The 23,007-nt window shown below is 35.4% G+C and overlaps 1 protein-coding gene across 1 annotated transcript in view; it reads right to left on the bottom strand.

Annotated features, from left to right (window-relative positions):
- The window catches only part of Kcnt2 (potassium sodium-activated channel subfamily T member 2), a 374,550-nt gene that overhangs the window by 99,910 nt on the left and 251,633 nt on the right, over positions 1–23,007 (bottom strand). Inside the window, exon 14 of the mRNA XM_041649255.1 lies at positions 9,310–9,418. Coding sequence (XP_041505189.1) covers positions 9,310–9,418 — 109 coding nt within the window. The remainder of the gene's footprint in view (positions 1–9,309; positions 9,419–23,007) is intronic.

The raw sequence follows: 23,007 nt of genomic DNA, 5'->3' as shown, positions 1-23,007 counted from the left end.
AAAAGAAGAACATGGGATGTACTCACTCATAATTGATTTCTAGCCATAAATAAGGGTCATGGAGACTACAATTGGTGAACCTAAAGAAGCTAAATAAGAAGGTGAACCCAAGGAAAAACATATAGTTATTCTCTTGGCTATGGGAAGTAGACAAAATAGCCGGGGAGAAAATTGGGATCTTGTGGATGGGGTGGGATGAGGGTAAGGAGAGATGGGGAGAGAAAAGTGAGAAGGGAAGAAGGGGGGGAAACTTGGGGAAACAGGAGGATTGGGATAAAGGAAGTTTGGACAGGGGAGCACAGAAAAACAATTCTTAGTTACGGGATCCACCTTAGGGTTGGCAAGAGACTTGAGCATAGAGTGGCTCCCGGGAGCCCAGGGTGATGTCCCCAGATAGTCCCTTGGGCAGCTGAGGATAGGGAACCTGAAATGACCCTATCCTATAGCAATACTGATGAATATCTTGCATATCACCATAGAATCTTCATCTGGTGATGGATGGAGATAGAGACAGAGACCCACACTGGAGCACTGGACTGAGCTCCTAAGGTCCCAATGAGGAGCGGAAGGAGGGAGAAGATGAGCAAGGAAGTCAGGACCACGAGGGGTCCACCCACTACTGAGACTATGGGGCTGATCTAATGGGAGCTCACCAAGGCCAGCTGGACTGTGACTGAAAAAGCATGGGATAAAACCAGACTCTCTGAACATGGCGAACAATGAGGGCTGCTGAGAAGCCAAGGACAATGGCACTGGGTTTTGATTCTACTTCATGTACTGGCTTTGTGGGAGCCTAACCAGTTTGGATGTTCACCTTCCTAGACCAGGATGGAGGGGGAAGGACTTTGGACTTTCCACAGGGCAGGGAACCCTGACTGCTCTTCAGATTGGATAGGGAGGGGGAGAGGAATTGGGGGAGGGGGAGAGGAGTGGGGCGAGGGGGAGAGGAGTGGGAGGAAGGGGAGGGAAATGGGAGGCTAGGAGGAGGCAGAAATTTTTTTTCTTCAATAAAAAAATAATAATAATAAAAACATTCTTGTTTTCAGGTCTATAACTTGTTTCTTGTTATATATAGTTAACTAATTATAATGCTTTTTTTAGTCTCTCTTTACAGGTTCAGATTTATGAAACTTCCCTATATGGTACAAAGCTAATAGAAGTCCAGAGTATCTGATATATATTAACTATTGTCATTCATATTTGGGTCACTGTAAAAATAAATTGATACAAAAAGATTTTTACATAATTAATTAAATTTGTCGTAAATGTTTTAATTTTTGCTATTTCAGATGAAAACCTTTAAACTATATCATAGATTAGTATGTTTTAATTAGTGGATAAAACGCATTAAATATTTCCATGTAAAACAGAGTTTAAATAAAATGACACAAAATCCAAAATAAAGTGATATGGACGACTGGAGGAAGACATTGACAGCTGCCTTTCCCACACATGGAAAGAGGGAGAAAAAAGAATGATAGAAAGATAAATCCATAGATGATAGGTAGATAGATGGATAGATGATACAAAGATAGATCTATAGGCAGATGATAGATAGTATCAATAAGTAGGTAAATAGGTTTCACACATTTGCACATAGAAATAAAGGTGCATTAAGAAAAATCTGACACACTTCTAACTAACATAACTGCAAAATCAAGGCTGGAAGGGATGGGGTGCTGAAGACAAGGACTGACACTTTATTCTTCCCGGTAGATCAATTTATTGTTTTCCTTTTCTAGAAATCTTCAATACCAGAGCCTTATAGGGACAAGTGTATCCTATTGTAGTAAATTCTAAAAAAAAAAAAAAATATTCTTGTTGGTGCTTTCCTCAAAATCTTGATGTTGCTTACCTCTAACCTTTCAGAAACACAAGGAAACCTCTCACCCCTTTTACTACTTTCTTCTTGAAAACCTGTGATTACTTTTTTTTTTTCATTTTCAACAAAATCTCATGAAGGAGAAAAAAAAATGCATGCATAAGGTTCACAAAAATGCTTCAAATCAGGTACTTTGAATTGTCATGTTTATCAATACTTCATTTATTAAGTTAATGTTAACTGAGAATTTTGTTTTAATTTTTTTTCTAGAACTATAAATGTAAAGGTATAAGGTCTACATTGAACTATTTCATAAGCAAGGAGGCAGGAACATATATATATATACCTGTGCACTGAGGACACAATAAATATATACTGTTCATATATACCAAAATTCATTGCATGTTTAAAAAAGGATAAATCACATTAAATTGGGAAGTTTAAAAATATTCATAAGAAAAAAGAACCTTTGATATAACAAAATCTTCCAGGAAGCCAGAAGCAATGAATTTAAGGCAGAGGGAACTACATTTAAAAAGGATACAGAAGGCGGAAACTATAAAGTATATTTAGGATATGTTATTTGGAGAAAGTGCTATACACAAGAGAACCATGGGAGATTAAAAGATAAAAATAAACCAGGACTCATGCATGGAAAGCCTTAAAGACTTACAAATGGAAATGTTTCAGTCTCATTTGATGAATGCTAAGCTATTAGAGGCCCCCCAAGCAGAGGACGGCAAGACCAAACCTTTGTACAGACTTCTCAAAATGTATTCCATAGCAGGCCTCCAGTTTCCTCTTTATCATTGTACTGAGGAAAACCTACAAGTAACGATGTGAACTAGTCAATTCACAAATTAAATTGCCATTATATGCAAACTTCAGTATACAGCAGCCGATATAAAAGAAAAGTTACAGCATGTTTAAATGGCACATTATTACCCTCTTCTTCATTCAAAGTTCTTCTCTTGAAGCTCTTGTAGCTGTCGTTTTGGTTGTGTGTTTTGAAACAGAGCTTTCTGAAGCCCAGGTTACAGAGAGCATTGCCAAGAATACTCAGTGCTGCTTTGAGTTCCTGAGCATCCTGCCTATGCCTCCGCCCAAGCATCAGGATCGCAAGCATGGACCACCTCACCTGGATGCTTTTATTTTCTTTATGTTGTGAAAGAAAGGTATAAAGAACCACCAAGAACAAAAGCAAATATCATGTTTCTTAACTTTTCAGAACTACACACACATTGGAAAAAAGAACAGTTTGTGGATGGAATCCAAAAGAACCAACTGCACACATTCCTTCTGACCATACTATAAGATGAACTGTGCCCTCCTTTCAACCCGCATCTCTAAGCTTAATTCCTAGTAGCTCAGGACACGGCTTGCACTGGGTGATCAAGCCTCTGGGGAGGTGTTTTCATTAAACTGGGACTGTTAGAGTGAGTCCTGATCCAATGTGACATGTGTTCTTAAAAGGATGTGAAACGTGGGCACACAAAAGACAGCAGAGGTGTGGGCTCATTGAGGAGACACTATCTGAATAGCTAGCAAAAGGCATAGCTAGCAAAAGGCAATCAAGGAGACTGAACATGAATCTGGGCCTTCTGGCTTTAAGCACTGCAAGAAAATGAATTTCCTCTGTTTAAGTTCCACAATCTGTTGAAATATTTTATTAATTTGTCTTGTTTTTATTTTTAGTGACCAATGATTATCAACACATATAGAGATTAGTTTAACACTAAAATTATCTGTATATTTCTCTTTGAAGTGCAAGTGAGCTTATGTGTAAAAGCCTGAAGGTCATTTAAGGCAATCTAACTGAACAGCCTATCAGAGAATATACAGGTGCAGCCCATTTAGGTTACTAATTATTTCTGTGGGGAAGTATAGAACTGAGTCTTAAAAACAAGTGTTAGGCACTGTGCTACTGTGGAATAATGGAAAAACATACTCTACCTGAGTCACACAGGTAACCAAAATAAAGCAGGGCACCATTATGTAACCCATAGTGATCAGTGATAAGGGTGATTTCCTCACCTGGATGAAGATACAATTTTGCCTGCTGGACAGGGTGTGGAACAAAGGCATAAGATGTGCTATGGTTTTAGGTAGGTGGAATTCTGTTAGCAATTTCAATATGATGGAAGCCAGAGAAAACCATACCAAATGTATTGGTGGGATTAGAGGATCAGATAATTTTAAAAGTTGTATTTTTTTTTTCCTTCAAGAAAAGGTCTAATGTTGTCAAGGTTAGCTTCAAAGTTGTTAGGTAGCCAAAGATGATCAAGATGACCTTGAAGAAGATCAAAGATGACCTTGAACTTCTGACCATCTGCTTCTATCACACAAATGGTGGGATTGTACATGTGCACAAAGAAGAAACCTGTTTGTTTTAAATTTGTTTCTGTTGGTAGAACCCAGGAATCCATGCCTGCTAAGCAAGCACTTGATCCGCTTAGGTACACATCTAGCAAGTAAAATTTAGCCTTTATTTGCTAATTTAGCTTAGCTGAGACACAGCAACCAAACATATTCAAACTCTAAGTTGTGTATGTGTGTATGAGTGTGTGTTTATGCATGTGTTTGCACGACACACAGAGACACACACGGGGAGAGACAGAGACAGAGAGAGAGAGAGAGAGAGAGAGAGAGAGAGAGAGAGAGAGAAACTTTAAAGTTAAATCACAACCTCCCTCATTGCCGCACTGTCACTGGTTCTCTATTCTAAACACTGAACTAGATTTTCCAGATTACAAAATACAGTCTTCTGTCACAGTTCTGAGTGTGAACCTTTCTATGTAGCTAAAGATAGTCCTTTTGAGCACCGTCTCCCACCCTTTCCTTCCTTTCCTTTCTGGCAGTCAGGATGATAATTATAATCCCTATTACTTCTGAGAAACTTTCTTTTCCACCCACGTGGCAGCTGAATCCCTGGGCTCTGCAGCAAGCTCAGGAAAAGGCAAAGCCTCTCACTCATTTTCTACATCTCCATCATTCTTTTCTTCATTCCCTGGTAGCTTTCTTTGGACCATTTCCTGAAGACAAATACTCGATTTTTGTGGTTTTTTTTCTCTTGGGCATTAAAATATGGTGAATGTGTGGATATTAGGTAAAATGCACAGGGGATAGTTTATGGCTAATTTCTCACTTGAGGTCACTGGCCTACTTAGTAGAGAAGAGTTGCATGCTCTGTTCAGGGTAGCACACAGTCTCTAAGCATCAGGGCATAGCAAGCACCATTTGCTTCCAATTTTTCCTTTGTGATTGTTTTCTCCAAATAAATATTTTCTGAAAGCTTTCACTGAGTGAATGCTCCCAGTCAAAACAGAATATTATAAGTATTTTAACTTTTTCAAAATTAACCTATATAAGATGATAAAATACAAAATTTTCAGCCTTTACTTCTTTTACTACAGTGACATTTTGAAGTCTATGAGCCAGTGATTGCATGTAAGTTTTCTATGTAGATTTTCCTGCTATCTGCTCAGAAGGGAAAAGTGTTGGAAAAAAAAAATCAAAGAAATAAAGCTAGGTCTTTTGTGGATGCTGGGAATGAATGGCTGTGAGATGTTTCAGGTCTTTTTCTTGGTGATATTTATAGTAATAGTTTGTTCACAGTATGTTATTCAGTTTCCTCCTGTAAAATTGCAACTTTTACGATGGTGGCTAATAAACATCTAGGGGAATTATCAAGAACATGGTTGCTCTACTTCTCCTTGAAATTCCACCCACTACTATGTGTGGTACTATTAGCAAATATTGGTAGAAGGACAATATTTACATGACATTTTCCTAAGATTAGCTTTACATATTTTCATTTTTCTATACTTAATACTAGAACTCTTTAGAAAGGAAGTTATAATTTTCTTTCACCTTTTTAAGTTTTTATTATACCATTGTGGACTCCTGATATTTGTTTTATTTAACAGATTTAAACACATTTTGTTATGTATTTTTCAGCCCACTAGAAAATGTTTTAATTTGAACCTCATGTCATTTTCCTGACCCTCACCATGCAAGCCCTTGTTCTCCATCAGAGTTTCTAGGACTGTGTTCTAATTTTCTGACACTTTCCCTTAATCAACAATGTACCATTCCTTTTACATTAGAAAAATATTTAAGAAGCAAGCTTTCATCATTGTTCAACAGGATGCCCTTGCTTCTAGGCTCTCTTGAAACTATGGAAAATTCTGTGTAGTATATTCTAACAGACATATACAGCTGCATGTCTATATATCTGTATCTATTGCTTTTATTTGTTCTTAAAAATCATGTGATTATACTGACTTTAATCTCCATAAGACGTGTCTACATATTAGAAGAAGCTGAGAAGAAGAAAGCCATAAATATATAATATATAACAGGATATTTTGATAGGGTGCAATATCAGAAAAATAATGTTAGTTGACAATTCAAAGAGGTCAAATAACCCAAATGATAGTATTTATACTAATGGTAAGACCGCATCTGAGAAGTGAACTAAAACTCAAAAAAAAATACTTAAGGTACTAATAAGAGTATGTGGAAATATTTAAGCTACAAACTGCTTCAAATAAAAAGGAAAGAAAAGCAATTACAAAAAAAAAAAACTTTTAGTCTAACATTTCTCAATCTTCCTATATTGTGAATTTTATTTCTCTAGGAAAAATATTTGCTTCATGAAACAATTTTAGATTGTGTCCTTAGGTATTGTTTGTATTTGCTTTAATAAATGTATAATCTTACAAAGGCAAATTGAGTAATATGTACTATATGATATCTGTGCTGACATTTCTTATGAACATAAGAACTAATAATATATAGTAAAATAAAAGCCATTCAGGGCAGTAAGATAGCTTAATGGAGGCAGGTTAAAGTTGCCTAGCATGACAACCCGAGTTTGGTACCCAGAACCAACATGATGCAAGAAGAGGAGAGAACTGACTGCAATGAGTTCCCTCTTATTTCTATATATACACTTCCTTGCATGGACACATACAAACACACACAGACAGATACACACACACACGTTCACAAGTTAATATAAGTTAGTAAATGTTTGTAGATAAATTTTAAGATTTTTTTTCATATTATATATTATGAATATTTCTCTCCTGTAATAATTTTCTTTTCTCCATTATGCAAAAGAACTTTATTCAAGGTTTTATGTAAGTGTACTTTTTTACATACCAAAAAGCACATAAACTTGTGCTCAATATAATTATACATGAGTAAATGCAAGTTAGAGACACTATGAGGCATCTTCAAACCCACCTATGATAGTTTGAGAGTAAAAGTGAAGATGGTAAGTACTGAAGTAACTGTCATAAAATTGGAACCCTGATACTTTGCTAGTAAGACTGAAAATACTGTAATATATTTATAATATTCTTACAGCATTCAACAAATGATTAACAGAGTGACTATGTGATCTAGAAATTCTACTCTGCCTTAGTAAATCCAAAATGGATGAAATGAAAGCATGTATAACAGTAAACCAGTGTCTTTCAGCAGTTATAAACAACCCACACTGACCATGTGTTAAAGAGAAAAATGAAATGTAGTCTCTCCTGTGGTAGCATACCATCAAAATTAAGAATACCAGTGATTGTGTGTCAATATGGATGGATTTTGAAAATGTCACTCTAAGTGTTGGAAGCCAAACCAGCAACACATGGCACATGGGATGGTCTAGAACTGGCAAAAATGGAAACAGGAGTAGATTAGTGGCTGATCAAGACTGAAAATAAAGAAGTAGATTGTTAACAGGTTTCTGTGCAATTTTTTCTAATTAAAAATTGCTAGTGACAGATAATATGACTATATTCAAAAAATAAACTTTAAATATTACTGAAGGAACTTTTTGATCTATGAATTAAAGCTAAGCTATGATTCTTCAAAGAAATCTTTAGTTGAAAGTACAACTTACTGAATTTAAATACATAATTATGTTAAAAAAGTAGTTTTAATAAAGAAAAGTTTAATGGATTATATAGAATTAATGACTTGTGCCTATTTTTTATCAGATATAGCAGTGCCTAAAAATAAGTAAATAAATAAATCAAAACCAAAAAACCAATGTGAATGAAATTTCCTCTGTATGAACAGCAGGGAAGTTGGAATAAACGTTCAACATTATAGTTCTAATATTCAATGACAAAACTAGCATGAAAAATATTGATACACTTGATGATGTCTCTATTCAATTAATTCATGTCTAATTATTTTCTGTACTTAACTGGATCAAACGACTGAGTATTTCTTGAAAATAAACCACCCCACCCATGATCTCTCTACTTTCATTGCTGAAATTAAACACTTGTGAACATGCAGAATACAAATATTTCTATTAAGAATTTGTATAAATTGCTCCTGGGGGAATCTTTTTCATCTCAGCAGAAAAGAAACGCAATTAGAGACAAGATGGTGAAGTCTACTTTACAATACCACTGAGCATTTTCTGTTTTTCTATTAGTGATTCCTTCTAATTACCATACTTTCTAGAAAAGAAATTATACATTGTATTCTTGTTGCTTTAGTAATTCAGTTAAATAGCAATCATTTAAGTTATGGAGAAACAAACAAGCAAGCAAACACAAAACCCACCTGCACCAAAAGCACAAAGTAGAATATAGTTAGATAATCAATATTTTGCCTTCAATACCAAGTCATTGATAGAAAGCAAAATGGATCTCAGTACAGCATTTGTGTTCTAAAGTTAAAGCAACATATTCACTCCCCAAATTTTCTTTTATCATCTAAATCTAAACAAATTCTGTATATTTGAAACTATAATAATATACAAAAGAATTCTAAAATGTCTTACTGCTGGTTTCCAACTACCTGAAATGTACATAATATGGTATACTCCATTATATATAACTATTAATAGGTAGAAAAGCACAATTTTGAGATCAATTATGTACATAAAGTTTTATCATAACATTTATTTAAGACCTTATTATCCATAAAATCTCTTCAGGAAAATTTTATTTACTGTAAAAGTATTATTCATGGAAACTAACTATAAACCCATGAAACAATGTTGAAACTCAGAATGTTGTTTATAAAAATTATAACAAGACACATAAGTGAGATCATGTATATTTCAAACAAAATTGTCTGTCTTTATTCAGAAAATGTTTACTTTTTTATTGAACATTTGTCAATTATACGCTAAAAAGACAATATTGACTAAAAGACTGTGTATTTACTGTTGATCTTACATTCTACTTGTAAATAAAAACATTATGAAGTGAGAAAAGCAAGTGGGGAAGAAGGAAATGGGATGGAAAAATCAAAAAAATATATAACAAGATTAGTGAATAAGATTAATAACCAGTAAGATCAACTCTATTCATGTCTTAGGCCTCTTAAATTATTCATGTATTTCAAATGAAGATAATGTAAACAAAATCAAATGTAGACAAATAACTATTTGTATATTTTGGTTTACTATAGGTCTATATCACAACTACCAATTAAATTATCTTAAGAAAAAATATACTTACTGCCCTCTAGAGGTATGAACCAGTAGTGTAATAAGTGTAGATGTAGCTGGGCATATACAGTTTAAAGCTAACATGGCGTATTTAAACTCCTCTTCACAAACAACATGATCTGTTTGAAATAAAATAGGTAAATTAGAATAATTTACCTTTTGAGGATATTATGTTTAAATATAAAAATAGAACAATGAATAAAATTGTAAAAGTATCAGTATAAACATATTTATTTTAGGTTTTTTTTTTTTTTCAGGTGCAATGCTATCCCCAGAAAAACATTTTGTAAGATATAGTGCTGGAGAATGAGTTCATGATGGTTGCGGGGCCCTGAAGGTAGAATTCTAATCCTTACAAAACAGGGAACCTTGGTAAGATGCTGAAACTGCCTGTGCAAAGAGGAGAGCAACATTTGGTTTGAGTTGCAGTCTGGAAGACTTTTCAGGTGATTGGTGAAGGTCCTATGAACTTCCAACTTTCAGGACCACAAATCCAGTAATATTGGTTTTTCTAAAATCATAACCACACAGTATTACACTTCAATTTTTTTTAACTTTCTTTTTTTTTAATTGAGAAAAAAACAATTTCCGCCTCCTCCCAACCTCCCACTCCTCCCCCCCACTCCTCTCCCCGTCCCCCCACTCCTCTCCCTCTCCCCCCACTCCTCTCCCCCTCCCTCTCAAGTCTGAAAAGCAGTCAGGGTTCCTTGCCCTGTGGAAAGTCCAAAGTCCCCCCCCCCCATCCTGGTCTAGGAAGGTGAACATCCAAACTGGCTAGGCTCCCACACAGCCAGAACATGAAGTAGGATCAAAACCCAGTGCCATTGTCCTTGGCTTCTCAGCAGCCCTCATTTAAAAATTCAAAATTTTTAAAATATGTGGTAGGCTATCTGATAAGCACAAGTAACATGCTTTATACAATCAGAGCCAATGTAATGATGTCTAAAAGTATTATTAAAATAAAAACAGCACAGTAAATAACATAAGATTCCTAAACTCAAAGCTGGGTAGGGTCCAGTTAAAGTTAGCAAGCGGTGCCTAGAACTCAGTGAAATAAAAGAAAAAGAGTGCTAGAAAGGATGACAGAGAGAAGTGCCACCACATCTGTGGGAGACAAATTACATTGTCACCATATGAAAATGATGCCCTAATATGACATTTATTTGACTTTCTACATAAAGCATACTTTTAGAAAAGGAAATAAACTATTGTTAATCTAAAAGCAACCAACCCCAAGCAAAGTATTTAAACATTAGTATTAGAAATTGAGAACCTAGTAAATTTCTAAAGAAATATATACACTCTTAGACAGGAAATAGAAATTTTAGCTAACAGAAAGAGATGAAGATTAAAGTCGTTTGTCAAACAAGCATAAGTGCCATGCAATCAAGAACGAGTGACTTCAGAAATAAGGTAGCAATGGCTCTGCTACAAATTATAGCAACATGATTTCTAGTTAATATGGTTGAGCATATAAAAGAAAAGATCACTGCTTTTTAGTTTTGATTTTGTTTAAATGTTGCTTTCATTTCTCTTTGTTACAATTCACGCGAGAAATATTACACTAGTTATACCTCAGAATTTAGTCTAATAGGCATGAAGTATCTGGTAATAACTACTGCATCTTTCACTCCCTGAGCCCCTTTCTCCCTCCCTCTCTTCCCCTTTCATATTATCAGTTTGTTTAAAGGGAATTTGAGGAGGAATTTAAAAATACATAGCAATGATATTTAACGTTTTGCAAAAGGGGATCAGATTCTAACTCCAATTTGAATATTGAGATCTGTACTGAATATTTGCGAAAGAACAGTGTATTTAAACCACCCTCTCGATATTTCTCAAAATAATTTTTGAATGTGCATGTCTAATCTGTGAGAGGAAGGCAACAAAGCTGTTAAAAGGCAGTATGCAGTTGCTTTAGACTCATATCTTTAAAATGCATAGGGGACCATGATTTTAAACTAACACTTGCAACATATGATCTGCGAAAAATATACACACTTCATAATATAACATAAGACAGGACTTGTAAAAATTTAAACTGTAACAGAAATTTTGGAAGCTTGATTACCATATGCAGCACCACAAGCAGTATTCCATTTTCACTAAAAGGCATAACCATATTTCCTCAAATAGAACAACCTGGAAACTGTAGTACATGGGTGAGGCTTTGGAAATGTTTTGTCATGTTTTCCTTCAATAGTTAAGAGTGAGGTATTGTGGCCTTTTTTTGTTCAATAGTTATCAGAATTTTAATAAATGACTCTGGCGCAATTGTACGATGAGCACTTTTTTCACCCAAAAGCTGTATTATTTTTTTTATTCTGCTAATATATTAAAATCCACACATGACACCTTTCCTCAGATAAAGACTTGTAGTACCCACCAGCCCTTCAATCTTAAAGCACATCTGCTTCTAGTACCACCACACAAGCATAAAGTAGGATCTGCAGTATTTCAGTGTCACATGCTTAATTATCTACTGGGGAAAAATGCATGCAAACTAAAATGTACTTTACTGTCTTTAGCATAGCATGTGACTCCCTAATATTACTTCATTAGATTCAATCACTATTTCCTACTAGTGACAGCATCTATTACTGGTGTGGCTATTGGTGCAAGCCTCCCTCTTTATATTGCATTTTCTTGTCTATTTTACTTCAACGCTTACATAGGAACAATTCATGTTTCATTATTATGCATATCTGCCCAACATTTTTAGTAAAAGAAGTGTTAAAAGTACTTACTGTACAAAGGAGCTGCACAAGGTTGGCAAGCATGAACAATGAATACAGAACTCCTTGTTCAACAAGTAAAGCCTAAAATAGAGGACTAATTTCCAGATATATAACGAACACCCAAAAACCCTGGATATCAAGAAAACAACCCAATTTAAAAATAGGATGCAGATCTAAGCAGAAAATTCTCAAATGGCTAGGAAACACTTAAATATATCTTAAACATGCTTAGATACTAGGAAAAAGCCAATCAATATTACTTTGAGATTTCATTTTACACTAGTCAGGATTGCTAAGATCAATAAAAACAAGTTATGGGTAACACTGGCGAGGATGTGGATTCAAGGTAATGCCCAGAAATTGCTGGTGGGATTGCAATTTTTATCATCACTATGGAAATAAGTGAGGTGGTTTCTTAGAAACATGGAAATTGATCTACCTCAAGCTCCAGCTATAACAATCTTGGGTATATATCCAAAGGACATTTCACAGTACCACAGAGACACTTGTTCAACAGTGCTCATTGCTGCTCTCTTAATAATAGCCGGAAATTTGGAACAACCTAGATGCCCTTTATCAGACAAATGAATAAAGAAAATGTGCTACATTGTACAGTAGAGTATTATTTATCTTTTAAAAATTGAAATCATGAAAATTTCAGGTAAATGAATAGAACTAGGGGAAAAAATCCTACCCTTATTAGGTAATCCAGAAAGACAAATATGGTACTTAGTCACTTAATATATGGGGAATAAACAAACAAACCAACCAAACCTTTTTTTTTAAAAAAAAAGCAAAATCTTTATTTTGATATAAGAATTTTCCCTATATGAGGGCTAAAGACATGACTCAGTGGATAAAAGAACTGGTTATGCGGCCATGTTTTTCTAAGCCCAAGTTTAAGCACATAAAAAACTAAGTAGCAAAGGAACCAGGCTATCCATGTGTTTCTGTGATACCTTGGGACAAGGATACTGAGAACTTAGCAACTAGTCATTTAAGCCCAGTGAGCTTCTGATTCAATAAGGGGACCTGTCTCAAGGAATGTGGCATAGAGTGATAGAGCAAAATTGTTGATGATGTCCTCTGACCTCCACACCCTGCATACGTCAATCACAAAGACAAAAGCAATACACTCTACACACACACACACACACACACACACACATACACACACCTTGCCAACAAATGAAACTCAGAGTTACTCTTCTGGGCTAATGCCATCTTCCTAATGTGATTTGATGTCATGTAAGTCACCTGTGCTCTGAAACCTGCTAACCTATTTAATCCTGCGGACCAATCATGCCAGTCAATCATATGTAGTATTCGTAAATTAAAATTCAGTCAGAATAGAACCATTAAAAAAGTGCAATAACAAGTGTGATTGCTGTCCAGCATGCTGGGCAGGATGACAGGCTTTCTTTGTCAGCATTAGTCTCATTGCACAGGCTTCTTCGTGTGTCAAGTGAATTCTCATAAGTTATAAAAACAAGCAGGTATTTGCAAAATCCTCAGTATATCACTCACCAACAGTCAGAACTTAGACAACTTCCTAACATAATGCACCATTCCTATGTACCTTCTGTGTCATATGGCAGCTAAAAATGTCATCTCTAACAACAGGAGAACAGGCAGAACATATGGGGATGAATACAAGCTGGGGTGTACTTGTGGAGGTTTATTCAAGTTATGCTTTTCTTACTATGGCTGTATTCTCTTAGTAAAATAGATGGAAATGATTAGGAAGAAGGTGGCAAACTAGAGATTGCTGATAATCTGTTGTTTTCTTGTGATTTTTTTCCTCTTTAGTTTCACTAAAATGCAGGAAAGTTGGGCCAGGAATATTGCTCATTTGGTAAAGCGATTGTTTTACAAACATGAAGACCTAATTTCAATCCCAAGAATACATGGGGGGAAAAAAGCCTAATGAAGTGAGCCACACATTTAAGCCTAGCACATGAAAGCAGAGATAAGAGGATCAGTGACAGCTGACCAGTGAACCTAGCCTCTTTGGCAAATCTCAAGCCATTGAGACTACCTTCTCAAGCACCAAAGAGTACAGTTTCCTGAGAAGCACATCCAAGGCTGATTTCTGGCATCCATGCACAAGCACATCCACATACACTCATATAAGTGATCTAATATGAGGAAAAGGAAAGGGGGTCTCTTTAGTAGGGAGAGAATGAGTTTCTCCATGTGAAGGAGGGATGTGGGTAAAAGAAAAGAAAGTGTGTCTGCAAAAGCCACACGGTATCATAATATATGTTAATTATTTAGTTAAAAAATTCCTATAATATATGCAACTCCAAGCCCACATAGAAACGTTATTCATGAAACTGACAGTTCTCTCTGCAAGAGCCAAAGAATACCTAACAAAAACACAAATATCATACAAATTTTTTGAGAGACAGTCCAAGATATTTTGAGGCTCTTGTGAAGGTATTGTTTCCCTGATTTCTTGTTCAGTCCATTTATGTATAACAAACACCATCTGTGTATTGTCAGGCAACTTACTTTGTATATTAAATTTGTATCCTATACTTTACTGAATATGTTTATAGCTTTAGAAGAAACCTGGTTGAATTATTGGTGTAGTTTATGTATAAAACCAAATAAATGAATAGAGATCCTTTGACATTTTTTTTGTCCTATTTCGTCTTTCCTTCTCTTCCTGTAGATGTCTAGTTCAATTGCCTTATTTTTCCAACTGGGACTTCAAGTACTAGGCATATAAGGGAAATCCTTTGTTGTAGATGGAGGCTTCTCATTTCTTTCCCAGCTTCCAAGACCCGAAATAATCACACAAAAACTGTATTAATCAAAACACTGCTTGGCCTACTATTTAAGCATATTACTAGCTAGTTCTTATACCTTTAATTAACCCATTTCTATTATTTTATATTTAAAATATATTTTGATATTAAGAGGCTCGTGGTTTACCAGTAAGGTTCTGTCTGGTGATCCGCATCTGTCTCCTTCAGCAGCTACATGGTTTCTCTCTGACTCCACCTTCTTTTTATCTATATCTCATATAGCCTGACTATATTTTGCCCTGCTATAGGCACAAAGCAGCTTCTTTATTAACCAAGGTCAAAACAAACAAACAAACATTTTCACAGCATACAGAGAGGTATCTCACAAAAGAAAATGTATTCCCTGTCTAAATAAAAAGAAAGATTTTAACTTTAACATAGTACAATTACATATAAAAATCAGCTATCAAGCAAGAATTATAATTATAATATTTAGTCCATTTACATTTGACAAATTAAGAAAATACTCTATCATCTGTCCTATCTTTGTGAGTCTAAAGTTTTATATATAATCTATCTTTTATAATTATAGCTATCTTTTTTCAACTCCATCAAAGACCCCAGAAGGATATAATATTACCTAAGTAAACAGGAAGTGCACTATAATCAACTTTCAAAACTCAAGAATTGACAGAGATATCTCATTGCATGGGCAGTCACCCAAAATTCTTCTGTAATATTGGGGAAACCATTTTCAGCCTACAGGCCCATAGTATCACGCAGACTTTTCTATGAAGCAGTAAATTTCAATGATTGTTTCACTTATATTGGCAGTTTGTTAGTCACTTTCAAAGCAGCTTCTTTATTAACCAATAGTTATAAAGCATTTTCAAAGCACACAGTGGGTAATCCCACATCACTTTGTCTGATATTAGTAGAAATGCTGTGAGTCTATCTCAATTTAAGATGATATTGACTATAGACTTGCAGTAAATTGTGCTTATTTTGTTGAGGTATATCCCTTGTAGATTTGTTGTCTCAGGGACTTTTATCATGAAGAGATGTTAGACATAGCCATAGACCTTCATCTAATGAGGTGGTCTTCAGCTGTTCTCTTTTAATCAGCTTATGTGGTAGATTGCATTTAAAGATTTATGCATATTGATACCATCCCTGCATTAATGTGATCATGGTAGATAAGGTTTTGATATGTTGAATTCAGTTTGCAAGTATATTATTGAGAATTTTTGCATTTATGTTTATTAGGGATATTTGGTCTGCACAATTTTTTGTTTGTATCATTGGTTTTGTTATGCGGGTAATAGTGGCTTCATAAGAAATAACAGGATATTTTCTTTCTGTTACTATTTTGTGGAACAAATTGAAAAGTAACATGTATGCTATTGAATCAGTAGAATTAATATTGTGTGATGTAGGTTTCCCCTCTGTATGCTGTGAATACCATTGGTAAATAAAGAACTACTTTGGGCCTATTGCAGAGCTATAGGGGAACAGAGCTAGACAGGGGGAAACTAAACTGAATGCTGGGAGAAAGAAGAGCGGAGTCTGAGAGAAGCCATTTAGCCCCACTGGAGCCAGACCAAACTTTATCAGGTAAGCCACAATCACATGACATTACACAGATTACAAGAAATGGGTTAAGTTAAAATGTAAGAACTAGCCTATAAGAAGTTAGAGCGAATAGGTCAAGTAGTGTTTTAAATAATATTGTTTCTGTGTCTTTATTTTGGGGCTGAGCAGCCAGGAACCAACAAGCAGACCTTCTTACAACAAATTGGCAATCAGGTGTCCAACTAAAATCCACTTAAAACATGAGAGGAGCCAGGCGGTGGAGGTGCACGCCTTTAATCCCAGCACTGGGGAGGCAGAGGCAGGCGGCCTGGACTACAAGAGCTAGTTCCAGGACAGGAACCAAAAGCTACAGAGAAACCCTGTCTCGAAAATAAAAAATAAAAAAAAAAAAACATGAGAGGGCTTAGAAAGGAATTCTAGACACAAAAACAGAGCTTTTTGCTTTTTTTTCAAAGTTTAGAAATGTGTGTTTAAATCCAAATAACTGCAAAGTGTACCTAGCTTAGAAAAAGCAGGGTGAAAGGGGGGAATCTTCCAAAGTAGGGTAAATATAATATAGTGTGATAAAGAGACAAAAGGAAACTATAGTAGTAAGAATAATTGAGGAAAGAAATAGAAGATCAGAGTAAACAAAAGGAATATGATGAGGGACAACTAATACAAAGTAACTTTGAAAAGACATGGAAACCTACTAGTGCATACTACTACAGCTTCTGGGCTTTATATACTTTAGCTTCCAAAGATATATATATATATGAAAGTAATTTAAATATAGTCACCCCATAATGGGAAAACAGTGCCCCCAAATAGACATCTTATGCCATTGTGTAAAACTTCCAGTGCCAGGGAGTAGATTACACCTTTTTAAATCTTTGACCAAAGACATCCCATAGAACCTCCCTCCAAAAATGTCATGCATTATTTGCAATTATGACAATCATGTTTCAGTAAGGTGTTTTTAAATGTCTGCATAATTTTATTTTCTATGCTTTTGTACGACTTAAAGCTGCAAGATTTCCCCATATAGTTGCTAAGTAACAGTTCTTTGGAAAGCAGTAAACAGAAACACTAACTAAACCAACCCAGCCCTGAGTTTTGATTATAGAAATGAGACATCTTTTAGGAAAGACATATTGGACAGAAACATAAACAGAATCAAAACAATGTTATTCATTTTCTTTCACAGAGTAAAAGCTTATTACAAATGGTGATTGAATGGACTGCAATGTAAAATTTCTCATGTTTCTTGCTTAATAGATTCTGCTCTAAATGTAAGTGCATTCAGAGCTATGGAACATACATATTCTTCTGGTGAGAACATATAACACCCAGCAATTCTGTGAATTTTATTTCAATCCTATTGCATTGATCAATAAAAATAACTGTGTGTATTCAGTTATCATAGTTTGTGCCAGTTCAACTACTAGACTACATTAAAACACTAAATGGCAAAACCTTATTTAAGTAAACCTTTCTGTTATTTAATCTCACAAGTTATAAATATAAACATGTTGATTAAAAACATTAAAGTCTTCTCAGTTTTAAATTTCCAAAATTCTTTAAAACAGCTTTTATTTAAAACTTTATTTAAAAGGATATTTGCATTTTTATAATTGTTTAAATATTTTAAATCTGTAGTTTTGTATGAACCATATTAATTAATCATAGTATTAATGTATTAGTTATAACATCTTATGTTAATATTATGATAAAATTCGGGTCCTCAGAAATATAATGTCTTGATTTCCCAACTAAAGATTTTCCTTATTATTCTATAGTAAAATGAAATAAAGTTCTTGAAGCTTCATATTATAACAATACAAATTTCATTATAATAGATAATGCATATGTATATGTATACAAATATGTACATAAACACACATATTTTTTAATATCACAAAATTCAATTACAAAATTCAGTATATGTTAAACTGCTCAGGTATGAAATCAGATATTGAGAAGGACAATATAACTCAATTTATTTGAAACTGACTAAAACTACTGCTACAAACTACACAGAATTCTAAGTAGCTTTAAATCTAACCAATCAAACATTCAAAGAGATAGCTAAGCTTAGCATTTACTCTTCATTTGACGCATATGACAGGTAAAACTCCTTGTATGATGGTCATTAGCACCATCTGCTATTAAATGGGAATGACATAAGCATGACCATAAAGTTTCCCAGACACATACTATGTACTGAATGATTGGGAGGAATATCATTTTATGTGCTCTTGAAATTAATTTTATTATTTTCAATAGCGATTGCAACTGGAATAAGGTTGTTTAAGTGTCAGAATCAAAGATATTTTGAAAGATCTCATGGAGGAGTTTATAACACATAAATAAATATGTGGCAAATGTTCCCAAAAGATTTTATAATGGATATTTTGCATGCCCTAATGAAATAAAGAAAAAATCATTAAATAACTGATGTAAATCAAATTTCTAAGAACAATTAAGGATAAAATAGTAGAAAGGAAAAGAAAACCAATAAAAGTAATTTTCTCAGTAGTCAAATTAGAAGGTTAAAAGATATGTACTTGTTCATGAAAGCCAGCTACAAAATCTGAAGATCAAGGAACAAAAAAATACTTCATAAACGTTTTGAACCAATGTGACCCAACAGGGTAATGAGCAGAACTCCTTTAACTATAATTGAAAACATATAAGAAAACAGAGTAAAACAAATTCATACTTGGAATACATAGTTAAAACATTTCTTTGTATACTTTCCCATGTTACTAGGAATTAGAAAGTCAGTGAAATATGAGTGGTAACTGCAAGAGCAGCGGGTGATTTGAAGAAGAAAATGAGTCCACAATAGGCAGGACCTTCTTGATATGCCTAAGGAGAGGACTCTAATCCAGTGTGAGAGGAGGGAGAAAAGGGGGTCTAGAGATATGGAATTTTGCTTGTACTACATAGAGAGAAAATTTAAAAATCGCATAAAATGTTGTCTAAACAAAGTGACACACTGTAGATGCTTAGGCAAAATATAAGGGAACCAGGACGATAGACTATCTGTATTGAGAATGTGTTCAAGTCTATGTATTCAAGGTTCATGTGATTAAAAAAAACCTGCGTTGTTTTTGCTTGAAATTTGAAGAGCCAGGCAACATAATGTGATTAGTACAAGTTTGATGCAAATCCCAGTTAATTTAATAAAGATTCATCTATGATTCTCATACAATGCAAACTGTTCTAGATGTTTTCTGAGGAGACAGTTTACTAATCATGAGGATAGAATCTTGGCAATATTCAGTTGCCATAAAAGCTCTGAATGCCTGACTCCAACATCGTGTGTGTGTGTGTGTGTGTGTGTGTGTGTGTGTTTATGACATTTATCATAATCAATAATAGCCAGGAAATATTTGTGAAGTGAAACTTGTCTCTGAGACACCCTCTGCTAAACACTATATCAGGAGCCTTGATGAAGTAAAAAAATCATTTAGACTATTTTAAATGAAATAGAAAGGACAAGAAAAAGATGGGATACTGAGTTCAGATCTCATAAAATCTTAAGTGTTTAAATGAGACTGTAAGGGGGACATGGATTTGAAGTTGAAATGGTGCATTTTCAATCACATGCATTTTAGCTTAAGTCTCAGAAATTAATTTTTAATAGAAATAAATGTAGATTTTTCTGAATGAATAGCCTATTTAGGTTTACAAAAATAATGTAACTCTAATAGTTTCCAAAATATAATTTAAAGTTGAAAACACAACAAATGTTCTGTACTAGACTTAAAAGAAGACTGCATTACCCAATCCCCTAAACTTTCTGACCATTCAGCAGGGCTTCTCTCTGGCTACTGCCTTTCTCTTCTTATCCCTGTCCCAGCTTGCCCTCCAAGCACCGCTTTCCATTTGTGGGGTCATGGGATCCCCTAACTCAGCCTGCTTCTGAGCTGAGGGTCTGGGAACAAAGTGGTGAGGGCAACTGCTGCAGGAGTTTCTTTGTCCTTCTGAGCTTGCACCCAGCAAGCCTGCCCTTTTGTCTGCGAGGTACCTGGGCAGCAAGTGGCCTGACCCTGTACCAGAAGTTCCATCCCTCAGGAGGAATATGTGAGTGTCCTACCAGCTGGTCGGACACCATGGGAATGGAGCACAGGCACACCCCCCCATGCCCTAAACTTTCTGACCATTCAACGGGGCTTGTCTCTAGCTACTGCCTTTCTCCATTCACCCCATCCAAGCTTCCCCCCCCCTCCCAGCACTTCTTTCTATCTGCCGAGTCCTTAGATCCACCACCCCAGCCTACTCCAGGGTGGAGAGGATCTGAGAGACTCCAGTGCTGAGGGGACCTAAGAGAAGGCAGACCAAGAAAAACATCCAGGTACACAGGTAGCCACAGCAAAGACCAGATCAAGCTGCCAAGACTCTCTTAAAAAAACTTGAAGGAAGAGATGGGCAGGCACCAATGTAAGAATTCCTCCAACAATCTGGAAAACAACATGATAACACCAGAATCCAGTGAGCATACAACAGGAGAACTTGAACAACCTAATCCAGAAGAAGTAGAAGAAATAGACTTTAAACGTAACGGTATGAAAGTGATAGAGTCCCTTAAACAGGATGTGAAAAACTCCCTTAAAGAAATGGATGAGAAGTATAACAAAAAGTTTGAAGAAATGAATAAATCCCTCGAGGATACCTTAGGAAACCAACCATGGAAAAGCAATCAAACAGGTAATGGAAACAGTGCAAGACTTGAAAACTGAAATGGAAGTAATGAAGAAAACACAAACCGAGGGACGGCTGGATATGGGCAATCTGGGTAAACAAACCAGGACTACAGACACAAGTATAACCAACAGAATACAAGAGATAGAAGAAAGACTATCAGATGCTGAAGATACTATAGAGGAAATAAACTCATTGATCAAAGGAAACAGCAAATCCAACAAATTCTTAACACAAAACAGCCAGGATGTCTGGGACACTATGAAAAGACCAAACTTAAGAATGATAGGCAAGGAAGTCAGGACCACAAGGGGTGCACCCACCCACTGAGACAGTGTGGCTGATCTATTGGGTGCTCACCAAGGCCAGCTGGACTGTGACTGAAAAAGCATGGGATAAAACCGGACTCTGAACATGGCGGACAATGAGGGCTGATGAGAAGCCAAAGACAATGGCACTGGGTTTTGATCCTACTTCATGTTCTGGCTTTGTGCGAGCCTAGCCAGTATGGATGTTCACCTTCCTAGACCTTGATGGAGGGGGGAGGACCTTGGACTTTCCACAGGGCACGTTACTCTGACTACTCTTTGGACTGGAAAGGGAGGGGGAGAGGAGTGGGGGGAGGTGGAGAAGAGTGGGAAGAGGGGGAGTGAAATGGGAGGCTGGGAGGAGGCAGGGATTTTTTTTTCTTTAAAAAAAAAAGATGATAGGGGTAGAAGAAGAGAAGAATTACAGTTCAGAAAAAAATATATTCAACAAAATTATAGAAGAAAACTTTCACAACCTAAAGAAGGATATTCCTATGAAGGTACAAGAAGCATACAGAACACCAAATAGACTGGATCAAAAAATAACATTCCCTTGCCATATAATAATCAAAACACAAAACATATGGAATAAAAAAAATATTAAGAGCATCAAAGGATAAGGTCAAGTAACATAAAGGTAAACCTATCAGAATTACACCTGACTTCTCTATGGAAACAATTGAAAGCCAGAAGGTCTTGGATAGATGTGCTGCAGAAACTAAGAGACCATGGATGCAAGCCCAGACTACTATACCCAGCCAAGCTTTCTGTCACCATCAATGGAGAAAACAAAATATTCCAGGATAAAAATAAATTTAAACAATACGTAGCCACAAATCCAGCCTTACAAAAAGTAATAGAAGGAAAATCACCACCCAAGGAACCCAAAAACATCCACAATAACTTAGACATCTAACAACCCTCTACAAGCACAACCCAAAGAAGGGAAACACACAAACTCTACCACCAAAATAAATAAATAAATAACCAGAGTTAACAATCACTGTTCATTAATATCACTTCATATCAATGGTCTCAATTCACCTATAAAAAGGCACAGGTTAAGAGATTGGATGCCATAGCAGGATCCATCATTCTGCTGCTTACAAGAAACACACCTAAACCACAAAGACAGACATTAACTCAGACTGTTATATGTAGTTTATTTTCCATCTTAATATGGTAAAGAGGTCAATTTGATCTGATTTTTAATTATTTTAGTTTCTTGCATTAGAGCAATAAACATCATTTGGTCAAAATGTATTCTTTTATGTTCATGCTCATATGTATGATTTTATATTTATTTGTGGAATATTTTTTTACATTGGTTCATATGAAGAGTAAGATTATAATTTGCTCCTTTATGGGTCCATGTGTATGTGTAAGTGTGAGTAGTATATAAACACATATATGCAGATTTCCACACCTATGCAAGCCAAAAGATGTCAAGTATCTTGAACTATCACTCCACCATTTTCCTTTGAGAAAGAGTCTGTTCCTGAACCCAAAGATAGGCTGTTGGCCCTAACCTGTGTCTCTGTTTACCACAGTGCTGGAAAAATAAGTATAAAAGTTCTTCTTGTGTGGGCAACAGCACTTTATATTAATTATTTGAATATTACTTTAT

Source organism: Microtus oregoni, unplaced genomic scaffold, assembly GCF_018167655.1.
Source record: "Microtus oregoni isolate MIOR12 unplaced genomic scaffold, Mior012 000003F_ref0000135, whole genome shotgun sequence".
NCBI lineage: Eukaryota > Metazoa > Chordata > Mammalia > Rodentia > Cricetidae > Microtus > Microtus oregoni.
The sequence above is the reverse complement of the archived record's forward strand: the minus strand, read 5'-3'. Positions and strand labels throughout refer to the sequence as shown.